This window comes from Protopterus annectens, chromosome 4.part1, assembly GCF_019279795.1.
Source record: "Protopterus annectens isolate FY-2018-M chromosome 4.part1, PAN1.0, whole genome shotgun sequence".
Taxonomy (NCBI): Eukaryota; Metazoa; Chordata; order Ceratodontiformes; family Protopteridae; genus Protopterus; species Protopterus annectens.
Window position 1 is genome coordinate 892101857 of NC_056734.1, and position 16389 is coordinate 892118245.

General features: G+C 40.8%; 1 protein-coding gene across 2 annotated transcripts in view; it reads right to left on the bottom strand.

Moving 5' to 3' along the window:
* Positions 1–16389, bottom strand: part of ALG3 (ALG3 alpha-1,3- mannosyltransferase) — a 526609-nt gene that overhangs the window by 186439 nt on the left and 323781 nt on the right. For both annotated transcript variants that reach the window (XM_044070631.1, XM_044070632.1), the window contains exon 6: positions 2479–2684. In XM_044070631.1, the coding sequence (XP_043926566.1) occupies positions 2479–2684 (206 nt within the window). The remainder of the gene's footprint in view (positions 1–2478; positions 2685–16389) is intronic.

Below are 16389 nucleotides of genomic sequence, written 5' to 3' on the forward strand. Positions count from 1 at the left end.
ATATACTTGGTTTTACTTAAAAGTGCAACATACGTCAAAGACAGGCAAAACCTTGACAACAATATAATGGAATTTGATATGGAGCTATTTTGTAAAATGTACACAGAAAAAGACTGCTTATCAGTATTGTGGCCCCTGGGACAAAGATCAAAACTCTGTGGGTCATGCTCTGTAGTATGCACTTATCTCCCTTCAGGGATATTGCTTAGTAATAACTGGGAAACATTTTCAGGTAAAAGGAGGACAGGTATCACTCTGGGAAGTAAGGCAACTACTGCTTAGTGTATAGACAGCTAAATAAAAAGGCCATTAGGCTAGCTATTCAGTACCATCTAAAAAAATAAATGGAATAAATGCAGACACGAAACAGATCAAGTAATTGGAACATTTGTTGATATACAGTTGTTGAATATACTTTTGTAACTAATGGGGGTGTATTAAATACAATTAACAGATGAAGAAAAGACAACATGCTTTAAAACAAACACTGATTACAAATAGTTTACTATGGAATTTAATGGGAGAACAGCTGTAAGTTACTGTGGCAATCTATTTTAAATGTTGACTGATTTTCTACATATAAACAGCAATTTTTCAAAACCAGTTAAATCTCTTGGAAGGCTTGAAGCCAAAGTACCAGCATATTTAGTATTAATTTGTTACTACACTGATGAATAAGTGATTTTGCACTAAAGTTTGTTACAAAGTATTTAACTTACCCTGGTGTTACTTCTTTACTTTGGTGCTTCTGGCACAAGTTTGCCACTGTTGCAAAAAGTTGAGTTTTTAGTCACATGGCAGACATAATGTCATTTTAAACACCATTTTACATGGCTTCTTAAGTGTAATAAATGTGTGCTGTCCTTCGGATAGAGAATAAATAAAAACTCTCCAGACCCTCCTGCTCCTTGAGTTCTCCTGGTGGGTATCCACACACAAGTGAAAGAACTTGAAATTTGTACATTAAATTCATAAAAAGGAGTGTAGAAAAGTCAGAGAAATGCAGCAGACTAAAAGGGAATCTTATCCAATCTCCAGTTCAGCATTCCCCTTCCCACACAGTTTACTACCTGCCGCAATAGAGAATCCTGAGATTAGTACTACACAAGATGAATATTCACTTACTTTCACCTTATCTTACCTTCAAATAATTATAAGTTCTTCTGTTGGTTTTTCCGGGTTAGGGGACGCCACAGTGGAACTCCAGTCCGCTAATGATTGGTAGTAGATTTTTTTACGGCTGCCAAAGTGCCAGCTCGACGCCCAACCTTCAGAGAAGGCAAGCCCATTCTACGCATGTCTTTCGAACGGCACTCTACCACGGGGAGGACATGCAGACTCCACAGTACTAAAACGGTAATGGGGTTTCTGTTTGTCATAATGCTGCCTTAAAGCTGTTAAAAAAAGGACTGCTTTCTTTACGTATTCAGTCCTGTTCTCCCCACTGTCTGCCTTTTTCATTTAGCCTGAACATCTATCAGTGCACCATATTGTACCCTCCAGTAACGTCTCTAATCTTCATTTGGGTTCTCCATCCATCCATCCTCAATCTCTTTTCTCACTTTACACATGGGGTTGGGGGTGTCACTTCAACAGTGACAATCATCTCGAGCCAAGGTTTACACCACCAGCTTGGGTTGTCTCACCTATCATCTTGTAATTCAAGATCATAATATGGTGTGTAGTGCCTATTACTGGTGATCCAAGAGCCTGAGGAGTAGATTATAAGAACAGAAACCATTTCAAATTAGCTCTTCTTCACCACTAACGTGGTGACACAAATCATGACTGTTCCTTATGCCTGCCCTTACATCCTTAACAGGCTAAATTTTTTTTTTTTAGCCAGTATTCTTACTTCAGCTATCGGCTTTTCAGCTGACTTTTGGGTTTTAAGTTTACTTTATTTAATGCATTCTGTTAGTTAACTGGGAGTAGTGCACTGATCCAACTGAACCCTTTTCAGACTCAGTCTGAATATCAACTTAATAGACAATAAAATAAGAAGATTTTTTTTTTACTGCACGGTATTAATGGTTACAGTAATGAAAACAAAAAAAAAAAAAAAAACACAACAAAGATACTGGACCACATAGGAGAAACAATACTTTTCATTGGGACAAAACAGGTTTTGCAGTTATATGAACTTTCAGGCTAACAGGAGCCCTTTATCAGGAGAAAAAGATATGTATAAAAAAAATCTTACGTGTAGCCTTGTGGTTGTGTATAGGTATTCAAAAGAAACTGATGAAGTCTGCAGCATATTTAATCAAACCTCCCCATCATTGTCGAGCTTTCTACCTCAAGACAAAGCAGTTGTATTTCACAGCCTGGGCTCCAACGTATAATGAAAAGAGTAATGCTATTACCACCACATCTGCATACAGACTTAGTCAGGAAGTATAACGCTTCTTGATTATTACCTGCAAAGCAGTAGCGGAGTTAACGAAATGTCCTTTAATCCAGAGAAAGTACACTTACTTGTTCCAACGGTACACTGCAAAGAGTAAGAGGACAACAAGATGCGCCACAAGCAGAGACACATGAAAATTGCGATTCAGGAAGATCTCCTCAGGCAGAAATCTCCAATTCACTGTCCACTTGAAGAGAAATTGGCGTCCAAGGTCAAATGCTCTTGTGATGTAGCCTGCAGGGTTGCTCAGCAAGAATGGTAAGCCTAAAATTAGCTGCAAAACAATATCAAAGGCTGAGATGGAAATCAAATGATAACAAAAAAAGGAAAGTAGAAAAGAAAAAACAAGTATCAGACACTAAGAAAACTGTACATAAACCACATCTTTTGAAAACAATAACATGGCACAATTTTTATGGAAGCACTAACAGAAGTAGTAAGGAAGTTCTTTTTTTCTTACATTTACAATTTTAAGTATTAGCACTTAAATTTTTGCAGTGTGCCTTTTATAGCAGCAATAGGCTTCATTTCAAAGTACCATTTGTACTAATAATGAGTATTCATTAGTAAAGTCCACTTAAATTTGCTGCCTTAGTCCTGCAGAAAGTTAATGGACAAAAGAAGACCCTATGACTGCTACAGAGATAGAGAGAAAGCACATAATCAGAGGAAAACTGGGCAGTGTAGTCTCCCATGTGGAGACTGGAGAAAACACTACTAGTGCTTTGAGGGGAGGGACAAGGCTGCTTTGAGAACATACCCCCCATTCTGAAGTGAGGGGATGTCCTCTTCTGGGCAGCCCACTACATGTCTCTCCCCTGCTCATTAATTTTTGCAGGAAAGTAAAGTGAGCAAAAATCTCAAACCTCCCTAATACCTGTCTGAAAAATGACCCATCATGGTTGACTCTTACCTCAGAGATGATGAATGAGTGGGCAAACTGACTTACAGGGTGCTAAGAGGGGACTAATAAGCAACAGATAAGTGGGGGCAAAGAGAGCAAAAAAAAGGGTTTCCATACAGTTGTCACAGTTACAAAACTAATTGCCAATCAGTCTATATCTGGCAGACACAAACAGTCTGTGGTGCCAGGACTTTAGTCTGTAATTCTTATATGCTTTTTGACATCTTCAGATCATCTATCAGATTAGTCAGCTCTAGATGTTATCCACAGCTAATACCATCCCCCAAAATACAAATGGAAAATGAGCTCAGACAGCAACACAGACAATTCTGTTAATTTCAGAGGGTATCTTTGTGTCAGTGATATATTTCTTTGCTGTGACATTCACTGAAATAGTAACAATAAAACTCATTTTCATACCACAAATCTAAGACAGGCACTGATTTTACTGTACAGTTAATGTTTACTATGTGCAGTGGTGTAGTCAGCTTAGCAGCCCGAATGTCTCCAAGGTTATTCTGTGCACTTAATGTGTTTACAGAATCACTCCTTCTTTGGTTCACAAAGTAATTGCTCAATTGTCCCAAAAAGTTTTGGAAAGATGATAAAAGTATTACAAAGTCATCAGCAAAACTTACTAAACAAACACTGATTTGGATGTACGTACCAAAAATAAGATTTATTCAAAATTACTTGTGCATGTGTGTGGTATGGAAGAACAACCATGTCAAGGCTAGCCACATGGTGGTGTAAGCACTGGCTCTAGATGATGGTCACTTTGGAGACAGCCTGACCCTATGTGCAGAAAGGGGGGTTGTGGAAAGAAGGACTGATTCAAAACCTCTCTACAGTGCCTCATACACCAGAGACACTCTTCTTCCCTTCAACTCCGTTAATTAATGTTACATCTTTCACATATACAAACTCCTTCCTCTGCTTGACTACACAGTCAAACTTGCTTACTTAAAGTTGAAACAGGCTTAACAGAGATACAGAAGCTTCACCCTCACTTACTAAGGTGAGCATCAACCTATTACGTGCAGCACAACCATTAACCCACAAACAAAATCCTGTGTTACTGGAGGACTGCCCTCAGAGGGCACTCACACAGTACTCAAAACTAAAAGGTGAAAAAACAACCATCATCCTTCCTCCTAACTCAGAACCTTGGCAAAACTAACATAACAAGGTCATCCATGATGGCATCCACAGAATATCAAAAGAATAGTTTGGAGGGACAGGCATATCTTGCACAGGATACTGCTGCTGTGGAACAGAGTCCCCATTCACGTAAAACAAACTTCACCCCTGTCCATATTCAAATGCAACTTAGATCTATGGATGGGAAACAGAGAATTTATCCCAGGACTGTCCCCTGCACTGCTAACGGACAGAGGCAGCTCATAAATGTTTTATTTGATGCATGGTCCCCTCAAATTATCTGTGGGATGATCCCAGTTATTCTCTTTAGGAGTAATATATGATAATGGACCATGGATTGGGTAAGGGCAGTCTATAACCAAACTGGATAGGTTGTCTCATGTACAAAAATGGAAATTGGCTAGTCTTAAAATGGCCTATGATTAACTAATGACATGGATCCTCAAGTAAGGAATCCTCAGCTTTACCAACAAGGCATGAAATCTCGGCATTTATTTGATACACTACCAATTAATATGCCTACAGTACAGTTAATCAGTAACTATAAAGAGAAAAACAAATGAGAGAATAATACACTACAATTTAAGGTAAAAGCATTGCAAAATCCTTTAGATACAATAAAATGAGAGGCCTGAGGGTGCAGAATTGAACAAGAACAGCAAATGAAGGATGTTTAATAGGTCCAGATGATAATTAAAGGTGAGATAAAGTTTTGGACATAAAAGACAATAGTATGACATGAGTTAAACAAAAAGGCATCGATCATAGGTTCATAGGTTGGTACTGAGCTATCTGCCCGAAGGCATATATTAGCCCAGCCACGTTGTGCGGTATTCACCGCCTCTTTAGTAGTTCCCTAGACCCTTGTACTAGCAGCTAGTACCCTTGGCCCCTATCTAGTAGTGCTGTTGGTGTGATCCCTGGTGTGAACTTTCTGTTACCCATCCACTCATCAAGGTTCCTCTTGAAGAGTGATAGTGAGGGGCTCTGTCTTACGTAGATTGGGACCCTGTTCCATAGTAAGTGAAGTCTCTGCGAAGGGAATCTATCCCTCCAGCATGTTCTATTCATTGTTGTGTTCAGGTTTATATCCCTACAGCATGTAGCTCGAGTAGATTTGGTTTTGCTAAGATGGAGCATGTTCAACAATTCTGGGTTGGACATGCCTCTGTACGTTAGACAGAGATCGCCTCTGAGAAAGCGGTATGCAACAGAGAACAGTCTTAGCTTTTTCAATCGTGCTGCATAGGGCAACTGTTTGAGGCCAGTAATTCTCTTGGTTAGGTACCTCTGTGGTCTCTCCAGCTGCTGGAGATGTCTAGCCAGGTACATTCCAATTGGTGCATTGCACTCAATAATGGGTCTGATGAGGGAAGAGTAGAGGGGCACCATTACATCCCTAGATCTTGATGTGAACCCTTTCATGATCAGATGGGTCACATAGAAGGATTTTCTAACCACTTTGGCAACATGGTTATCAAAGGAAAGCTGGCTATCTACTTGGGTCCCTAGATCCCTTATTTCTTCTTCAGATTTCAGGGGATTACCTCCCATGTTGTTTTTTCCAAAGGGGATTACTACACATTTTTTTGCATTTAGCTTGAGACCATGGCTTTGACACCATGCATCAGTCTCATTTAGGCCCTTCTGGAGGATCTCCATGTCAGCCAGAGACTCTATTATAGCACCCAATTTGCAGTCGTCTGCAAATTTAGTCAGCCAGAGCCGTTCCGTGCTTGCCTGTACTTCTGAGAAGTATATGCCAAACAGGAGGGGCCCCAGGACAGAGCCCTGAGGCACACCACTCGTTACTGGTCTGGATTAAACAAATACAAACTATTGCTACTATAAGGTACACCATTTCAGTTTTGTATTTGTACTTGTTAGTTGACTCAATCTTTGTATAGGTTGTTACATATACATCACTATCTAAAGATTTTATTCATTTATTTATTTCATTCATCCTTTGTTGACCGGGTTAGTCCCACTAGGCTATTAGCTTCTTTTCAGGGGAGACCTAAGGTGGTGTTTATATTTCTAGGGGAAATTTCACCAGTGCATTGGGCACTTCCCCTACTCTTTTTGATAGGTGCCATGGGATTTTTTTTTACATCCACCTGTGCTATCACCAACTCAAGCATATGGGGCTTCAGTTTAACATCTCATCCAAAGAACAGTACACTTAGGAGTGCAGCACCTCTCCCTTTATGCTGTACTGCAGTGTCAGTAATCGATCTACATGGTGTGGGAATAGAATCCACACCCTTCTGCACCAAAGGCGAATGGCACCTTTGATACCGATATTGATATATTTGGATCTATTTCAGCAGATCGCATTAACACATAATCAAAACTTCCATCAGCGAGACAATAAGAATGAAATTGTGGAAAACAGCGAACATTTACAATGGTGAAACTAGAAACAGCGAAAGGCAGCTGTGCATGTCAGGCACCAGCTGGAGGTTCTGAATGTAGATAGTGATGCAAAGGCAAAAAGTAGGTACTATATTAAAACAGTTAATTTAATAAAAAATGTACTTTTTTCAACGCTTGTTCATGGAGATTGCTGTACACTCAGGATAGGGAAATTTACCCTTTTCCCCACTGTAGTGCCATCTTGGAGTTGATATATATATATATATATATATATATATATATATATATATATATATGTGTGTGTGTGTGTGTGCAGGGTGTATGGGGGCACAGCTCCTGCAAAAACGTTTAAAAATGTATGTTTGTTTCTTTAAAATGTATTAAATATAGTACTTAACATGTTTGTTTGACCGCAAGCTCCATTCAGACGTTCCTGCTGGTTTCTGCCATGTGTAGTTCAATTTTTTTGTTTGTAGTTTCACCATTATACATGCTCACTGTTTTCCATATTTTGTTCTTATCATCTCATTAATGTAAATTTTGATTATGTGTTAATGCAATCTACTGAAGTAGATCTGTGTGTGTGTGTATATATATATATATATATATATATAAATATACACACAGATCTATATATGCATATCTCTATATAAATATCTACATCTGTATCTAATATTTATATATATATATATATATATATATATATATATATATATATATACACACATACACACACACACACACACACACACACACACACACACACACACACACACACACACACACATGTATATATATATATAATGCAGAGATAAACAGATACAGATATCTAAAAATCTATATGTATGTGTGTGCATCTCTCTCTCTATGTATATATTTATAAATGCATATCTATATCAATTTATATATAATCTTTCTACATATATATATATATATATATATATATATATATGTGTGTGTGTGTGTGTGTGTGTGTGTGTGTGTGTCGATATAGATATACTCACATACATATACTGCAAAAAAAACCCAGCCAAGCTAGAGTTTGCACTAAAGTGTTCTCTGTGTAACATCGTATACCTCCTGTAATGGAGGCCCATAAGATACATGCAAATGCCCTTTTAAGGGCGTAACAGTGTTGCAGTTATATGGCTTAAATGCTACTTACTCTAACTGTTACAGACATCAGGCGTGAGTTTTAGTTCTGTGTTTCTAAAACTAACCAATCCACTTATCCTGTACTGACAAGGTCAGAAGAAGACGTAAATGTAGCATGTCTACAGCTAGCGGTTTAGCTTTACTGATCTGAATCTACCCATAAAGACTTAAAAAGTAAAATGTCATGGGCTTTCAGAAGCCATGTAATACTGGCATGTCCTTAAGGGGTTACTTGCATGTAACCCAAAAAAAGGTGATACATAGGAAGAACAAGCAAGAGAAGAGTCAGATATTGGGTTAGGAAGATTTAAGGTAGTTTGGATAAGTGTATGTTGTAAGGCAGAGAGTACAAATATTATGAGATTAGTTTAATTAATATGATGATAAAACACCATGTAATTAAATAGGTTAGTGGTTATTAATGCACACAATCATATTTTAGATTTATTGATCGGCAACTGGTAAAATGCAAAAAAAAAAAAAAAAAAAGAGGAAGACGTGTTCATGAACTTGCACATAGTAAAGGTATTACTTCTGTGTACTAACCGCCTGTCCCAATGTTATTCTAAGTTTGATTTTAGGAACTTTGTTCCCTACCTTCATATAAGAAGAAATGGCAGCAGTTCTTCTGATACTTGCTATCTAAAGGGAAAACCAAGAAGACAACTGTATTCACAAAAGATAAAGAAAAATAACTTCACTTCAGTCCTCGGAGTTCTATGTTAAATCAGTAAAGTACAGTTGTGTACCTACCATAAATGTAGATGTTCGAGTGTATTCACTGTTGCAGTCATTACACTTGGCAGGCTACCCGCAGTCGGCCTGAATTCCAAAGTCCTGGTCCGGCGTTGGTTGCTGTCACCTCTTCCCTGACATCAGTGCGCCAGGGGTATAAAAGATGCAGCCAAGCCATTTTCTTCAGTTTTTCTTGCCCCAGATGTCAGGTGCCCCAAAAATGTAGGCTAAAAATTCTGCTAATAAAAAAGCATGCAGTAACATAATCATTACCTTCATCTACAAGCAAATACACCACATAGGTTGTATAGGATAGAGAAGTATAGATAAGTCCCAGCAAAGAAAAGGGGGATGGAGGAAGGGTAACCTGGACTGCAACAGTGAATACACTCAAGCATCTACATTTATGGTAGGTACACAACTGTACTATGTTCATCGTGTTTCACTGTTGCAGTCATTACACTTGGGTTGAATCCCAAAGCGGAGGTTGGGAGGCTGGGCCTAAATAGAATTAGGAGTGGCTATGTGGCCCTGCAGAACTGCAGTGGCAAAGCCTGCTCTGGATTTAGAGTAAAGAGGTAAGTGCTAGTGCTTTGTAAAAGTGTGCACTGAAGTCCAGGTTGCAGCCTCCAAAATATCCTTGGTTGCTACTCCTCTGAGGAAGGCTGCAGAAGTGGCTGCTGCTCTGGTTGAATGTGACCTAATGCCCTTAGGCACTGATTTACCATGTTGTGTGAATAACAAACGAATGCAGTGGCCTATCCATTTTGAAATAGTCTGCTTTGAAATAGCCTTTCCTTGTGATCCTGCAGCATATGCCACTAAAAGTTGCTCAGTCTTTCTGAAAGCTTTAGTTTTGTCCAAGTAGAAGTGTAACTGCCTGGGTATGTCCAAAGAATGTAGAAGTCTCTCTCCTTTATTCTGTGGGTTTGGATAAAAGGTAGGCAAATGTATGGTTTGGTTCAGAGCCACAGTGGACACTACCTTAGACATAAAAGTTGGGTTTGTCCTTAGAGAAACCCTGTCCAGATGGAAAATAATAAAAGGTTCCACAGCGATTAATGCCTGTAACTCTGAGACTCTTCTTGCTGAAGTTATTGCTAGGAGCACAGCTGTTTTCCATGATAATAATTTTATCTCAGCTGTATTGGTTGGCTGAAAAGGAGTGTGAGCTTTTCCAAGACAAAATTGAGGTCCCATGCAGGTATTGGTGCTCTCCTCGGAGGTCTTATATTTTTGGCCCCTCTGAGATACTGCCTTAGCAGTGGATGTGAAAAAATAGGTGGGTCCGTATTGTAATGAGCTGAAATGGCAGAGGCATGGATCTTAACTGATGAGAAGGATAGGCCTTTGTCCAGCATCTCTGTTAGGTATTGTAAAATCTGAGGAATATTTGGTAGAAGCATGTCACTTTCTTGTGCCTGGTTCCAAGCACAAAATCTCTTCCATTTTTCTGCATAAGATTTTCTGGTGCTGGGCCTCCTGGCAACCAAAATAACATCCATAACCGCTTTAGAGAGAGGTGTGTTCTGAATGGTTACAATATCCGCCATGCAGCCAGATTTAGGGTTCTGAGTTGGCTGTGCTGGATCTGATTGTTTTGCTGGGTCAGTAAATGAGGAATTTGAGGCAATGTCCAGGCTGGGCCTTGAGACAAGCTCTTTAGGATTGGGTACCAGTGCTGGCGTGGACAGTCCGGGGCAATCAGTATCATTTTTGGCTTCTCTTGTCTGACCTTTAGGAGTACCTTGGGGAGGAGAGGCAGTGGAGGAAAGGAATATACTGTAAGGTTTTTCCAGCTGAATGACAGGGCATCCACTTTCCATGCTTGTTTGTGATAAGTCCTTGTGCAGAATCTCTGTAGTTGGCAGTTGTGAGGGGAGGCAAATAGATCTATGTCTGGGCATCCCCATTTCCTTGTTATCATGCTGAAGATTTGTGGATCTAGTTTCCACTTGTGGGAATCCATGAGGTTTCTGCTTAGTTCGTCTGCCAGAGCATTTGTTTTTCCTGGCAGGAATTGTACTTGCAGGTGTACTTGATAAGTCAATGCTGTGTTCCACAAAATCATGGCTTGTCTGCAGAGGGGGTAAGAATGTGTGCCTCCCTGCTTGTTTATGTACCACATGACTGTAGTATTGTCTGTCTTTATCAGCAGTTGTCCTGGATGAAGTAGATCCTTGAAGGCTGTCAGGGCATTTTGTACAGCTAGCATCTCTTTTTGATTGATGTGAAGATGCCTTTGGCTTGCGGGCCATGTGCCCTGAATACATTTTCCTGCCATGTGGGCCCCCCAGGCATAATCTGATGCATCTGTTGTTAGTGTTTGCTTGGCTGTGGGTAAAGTGAATGGCTGTCCCTTTATATGGTGGCAGGCCTGTGCCCACCATCGAAACTCCTGTTGCAGGCAGGGAATGAGGGTAATTAATGTTTCCAGGCTGTGGCAATGTTGAGTCCAAACACTTTTTAGATACCATTGTAGCTTCCTCATATGCAGTCTTGCATATGGAATTAGCATAATGCAGGATGCCATGAAACCCAAAGCCTGCAGAATTTTTCTTGCAGATAACTGGGTCTTTGTTGCCATGCTTTCGAAGTAAGAAGTCAGTTGCCTTTGTTTGTCTGAAGTGAGATAAGCCATCTGGGCAGTTGTATTTAAGCATGCACCCAGGAATATTATCTCTTGAGAGGGTACTAGTTTTGATTTCTTTTTGTTTACTGTATACCCTAGGCAAATTAGTAATCTTTTTACAAACGTCAGATGCTTTAGTAGAATGTCTTTGTTCTCTGCTTGAATAAGGCAGTCGTCCAAGTAGGGATATATTTGAATTTCTCTGTCTGCCAAATGCAATTACTGGTGCCAGGCATTTTGTGAAGACCCTGGGTGCAGTAGATAATCCAAAGGGCAGTGCAGAGAATTGGTAGTGCATTGAGCCAGCTATGAATCTGAGGTATCTTCTGCAAGATTGTCTGACTGGGACATGCAGGTATGCCTCTCTGAGGACCAAAGTTACAAGCCGAGCTTTCTTGCCCAGCATGGGCAGAAGCTGCTGCAGAGTCAACATTTTGAATTTTGGAACGTCCAGAAAAGTGTTTAGAATTGGCAGGTCCAGAATTGGTCTCCAGGCTTTGTCCTTTCTTGGCACTAAGAAAAGTCTTGAGTAAAATCCTGGTCCCTGCTCTTGTTGTGGTACTGGCTGAATTGCCCTCATGCCCTTGAGAGATGAAACCTGTTTTTGTGCCTCTGCCCATTGATTGTGTGGCAGGTCTGACATACCTTTTGCCTTTGGAATGGTGGAAAGTGGAATCTGTAGTCCTGAAAGACTATATTTAAGACCCATTTGTCCTGGGTGATCATGTGCCAATTTTGTGAAAAAAGTGCTAGCTTTCCCCCTAAGTGTGCTGCCAAAAGATAAGTGCTTGGCATTGGCAGAAGAAGGTCATTGGGACTGTTTCCAATATGGCTGTGATTTGTCTTCTCTGCTTGTGGATGTAGAAGCACCCCATTGTTTGGGCCTGTATGAACCCTGGGGCTGTTGTCTGCCTCTAGGGCGTCTGTATCTGCCTCTTTGTGGCCTGTCTGACAGTGGAAAAGACCAATTCTTAGAAGGCCAGTTCCTGCTAAATCTGGGTGGTTGTACCTGTAAAAAATCCTTTACTGTCTGCATAGATTTCGCTTTATCCTCCATTTTCTTCAACACCTCTTCTGCCTTGACACCAAGCAAAGTATCATGGTGTAATGGAGCATCCAATAGTTTTGCTTTAACATGATCATGCAGATTCTGTTCCTTTAACCAAGCATGCCTTCTAATGAAAGAACCTGTAACAGTAGCCCTGCAAGAGGCCTCCAGTGAATCAAAACCACGTTGCAAAGTATGCTTTCCCACTTGTTCAGCTGCATGCAATAAATCCTGCATTTCCTTGTTTTCAGAACAGTCAGAATTTGTCAACATTTTCTGTTTTAGCAGTGACATTAAGTATTGCTGATATTTAAGCATATGAAACTGACAATTTAAAGCCCTTACAGCCAAGGTAGCAGAAGTGTAAACCTTTTTCCCCCATCTGTCCAGTGCCCTAGAGTCCCTATCTGAGGGGACTGGGTTTTTTGCAATAGAGGCCTTGACCCCTTTGGGACCCCGAGATATAGTTTCTGGGTCAGCAGCAGGGTTTTTATATAGACATTTATGAGAGTCTAGGACCCTGTAGTATCTGTCTGGCTTAACAGGTGCAGGAGGTAAAGAGTCGGGAGACAGGCCGGACTCTGAAAATACATATACAATGTCTAGAACAAGTGGAATAGCAAGAGGTCTGTGCTGAGGTAGTAGAAGAAAGTCTCTGAGCCTTTTCTTAGATTCCGAGTAATCTTGGCTCTCCCTGTGGAAATGCTCCCTCATGGTATCCAGGGCTTCCTCAAAGGAATAATCCTCAGGAGGTGAGGCTGAAGGAACAGATTCTTCAGCATCAGAATCCTCATAGGGAGGAAGAGAGTATCCCTGTTCTGAAGAGGAGTCAGAGGAAATGGAAACCTGATCAGAAGAATCATATTCTGTGTCTTGCCTAGACCTCTTGTCAGGAGGGGGATGGGAACCCCTGATCAAGGTAATTAGGTCTTCGGCCATTTTAAGCATCTGTTTCTTAGGCATGGAAGTCTGTCCAGGAGAATGCTGTACTTGTTTCTTTGCCTTTAAAGCTGTTTTAGTCTTTGTCTTGGAAGCTGAGGTTGGCTTGATATATAACTGTGTAGGTCTGAAAACACCCTCAGAAGCCGATGCCTGCTCAGTGGCTCCGGACCCATCTGAGGGAATAGTTTCCGAGTGTCCAATACCTTGAGTATCCAGAGGCCTAGCTGTCTCCACATGGGAGTCAAAAGCGGCCTGTGGCTCTGAGGTAGCGGGCATCAGGGGCTGCGAAAGCGCCTCACTGAGAACCGGCGACTGGCCTAGCGGAGGCCTCGTCAGTTTTGGACCTCGGATGCCTGTCCTTTTCCTTGCGCTTTTTATGAACTCCAGTCATCGGCTGTTCTGACGGCATTATATAATAAACCTTCGGCCAAAGTAATGAAAAGCAAAATCGAACCGACACTTAATAGTGCGTTGGTTAAATCTAGCACAAAACCGACAGCTAGCAACGTCGTGGTCAGGGCCTAGGCAAGGAATACAGTAAGAATGAAAATCCTTATGAGGTATTTGCTTCCCACTAGAAATACAATTGTTAACTTTTTCTGACATCGGTCTGGAGCAAGAAAAAAGTTTCCCCAACGGGGTACTTAGCTTTATTGAAGACTTCGGATCTGAAATTCGATTTCGAAAATCTCAGGAGTCGGCCGACTGGCACTTGCAAACTGCTTTTGCTTCGGGCACCGCGCGGCAATAAAGACTGAAGAAAATGGCATCGGCTGCATCTTTTATACCCCTGGCGCACTGACGTCAGGGAAGAGGCGACAGCAACTGACGCCGGACCAGGACTTTGGAATTCAGGCCGACTGCGAGTAGCCTGCCAGCAGGATAACCCAAGTGTAATGACTGCAACAGTGAAACACAATGAACATCTGCTCTGCTGCAAAGTAATCCAGGACACTAAAGTTCTAAAATAAGCTAATGAACTGAGACCATAGAAGTTTTCTTCCATTAACTTTAGGATGAAGACTCAACATGCTGCAATAGATGGTGCAATATTCCCCCTTTTTGTAGCTGAAGGAAGTATAGCTTTGGAATAAATGTCTGCAACTTAGAAAAATGACAGCTTGGATAAGAGATCAAGCCATAACAATCTTCCACTGATCAGTATTGTCAAAGGGATACAAGATATGGACTCTGTTAACCTGATATGTAAAACGGCTTATGCCTTTTATTTTTGAAAATGATCAAGAGCACCACATTAATGCGTAAACCATGAAGATCCCCGCTCAACAAACACACGAGCACACATACGCACACACAAACACACACACACACACACACACACACACACACACACACACACACACACACACACACGTTATCATCAGGTTTTTCCAGCTACAAAGACAGGGAAGACAACAAGAGATTCAAAAGCCCTGGGTGATGCATGTAAAATTTCTAGCTCTCCTACAAGGTTTGTCCTCCATTACAACACTGCACTGATTAACAAGCAGAGCACCTCCATATCAGCTCTGTGCCACTACAAGGACTTAGGATATCAAGTACAGCTGAGGTTTTTAGTGATCCTGGCTGCCAAGAAAGGAGTCCAGACAACGTACCTATCTGAAGTTGAGGTACATAGACACCTATTTAGGTTTTGACTTGATCAAACTGTTATATTACTGAAAGTTTACTACAGCTTACTAAACAGTTACAGTGCTAAAGACAGTTCGGTGACCTTAGAGTTAATATGCATACAGTTGTAAGGGTGAGGGATGGGGGGAAGCCTGCTTTATAGCAGGAAAAAAAACACTCACTCTTAAAACAAGATGTGAGGCAGCTGAAAGGGATCATTTGAACCAAAGGCATTTCATTTTGTTGCCATTCAGGTAAGGAAGTAGTTTTAATCAATGGAATTATGTTTGGCTGTGTGAAATTGACACAATATATGAATGGTATGCAGAATGGCCATCTTATAATTTAGAGCCTGACATTGTTCTCTCATACTATATAGTAGGTATACTCTTACCATACATGCATTCCCTCAGTTCCCCTGACAAGTTGCATACCAGTGTGCATTTCCAACTCATAAATTATCACACACTCCATATGTTACTAAAATGCTCATCACTCAAGCCACACTAAGTCACTGTGAGGCTAACCAATTCCTTATCCACATGTTGTGTCATGTTATCAGTTAACAGTTTGATCTTATTGGGCTTTAATGCAATATCTGACAGTAGTTCAAGGCCCTAGACCTCAGGAACTCCTATTACTGATAGTAAGTTTATGTACAGGTTGCCTTGTGAATTATGACTGGAAAGGGTGGATGTTGCCGCCTGAATTTTGAATGTATGAAGTTTCTGTTGTATGGATAGTTTTAACTTGTAATACTTGTGACAGGCTGTCATGAGGATGCTAAATAACAGCAGATAATTTATGAAAAGTGGTTAAAGTGACAAGGAATGCAAGAACTCCCATGGCATCAGCCTGCTCTCCATTATCGGCCATGTCTTTACAAAGATCACACAGTCCAGGCTGCAGAAACACCACAAGCAAACCGGCAGGGAAGAACAGGATGGATTCAGATCAAATAGAGGATGCTGTGATTAAATCTTCATCACCCATCAGCTAATGGAGGAAAAAATCCAGTGTGGACAACCTACACTTATAGTTATCAATTTCAAGTCTGCGTTTGACTGTATCCACTGGCCTGGCCTGTGAAAGACACTGGAGGCTGAGCACATACCAAAGAAAATCATCAAACTCCTTCAGATGTTGTACAGTGGTTCATCCAGCCAGATGTGCATTTGGGAACAAACTGTCTGAAAAGCTTACCATCCAGACTGGGGTCTGTCAAGGGGATGTGGTCTCTCCACTGCTGTTCAACACAGTGGTGGATGCCATCATAAGGAGAGTATTTGAGGGCAGAAACAGAGCACAGTACAATGAAGCCCATTCTGTGGCTGATCTGATATTCATGGATGACAGTGCAATTTTTGCATACAGCGATGTTGAGACCAAAAATA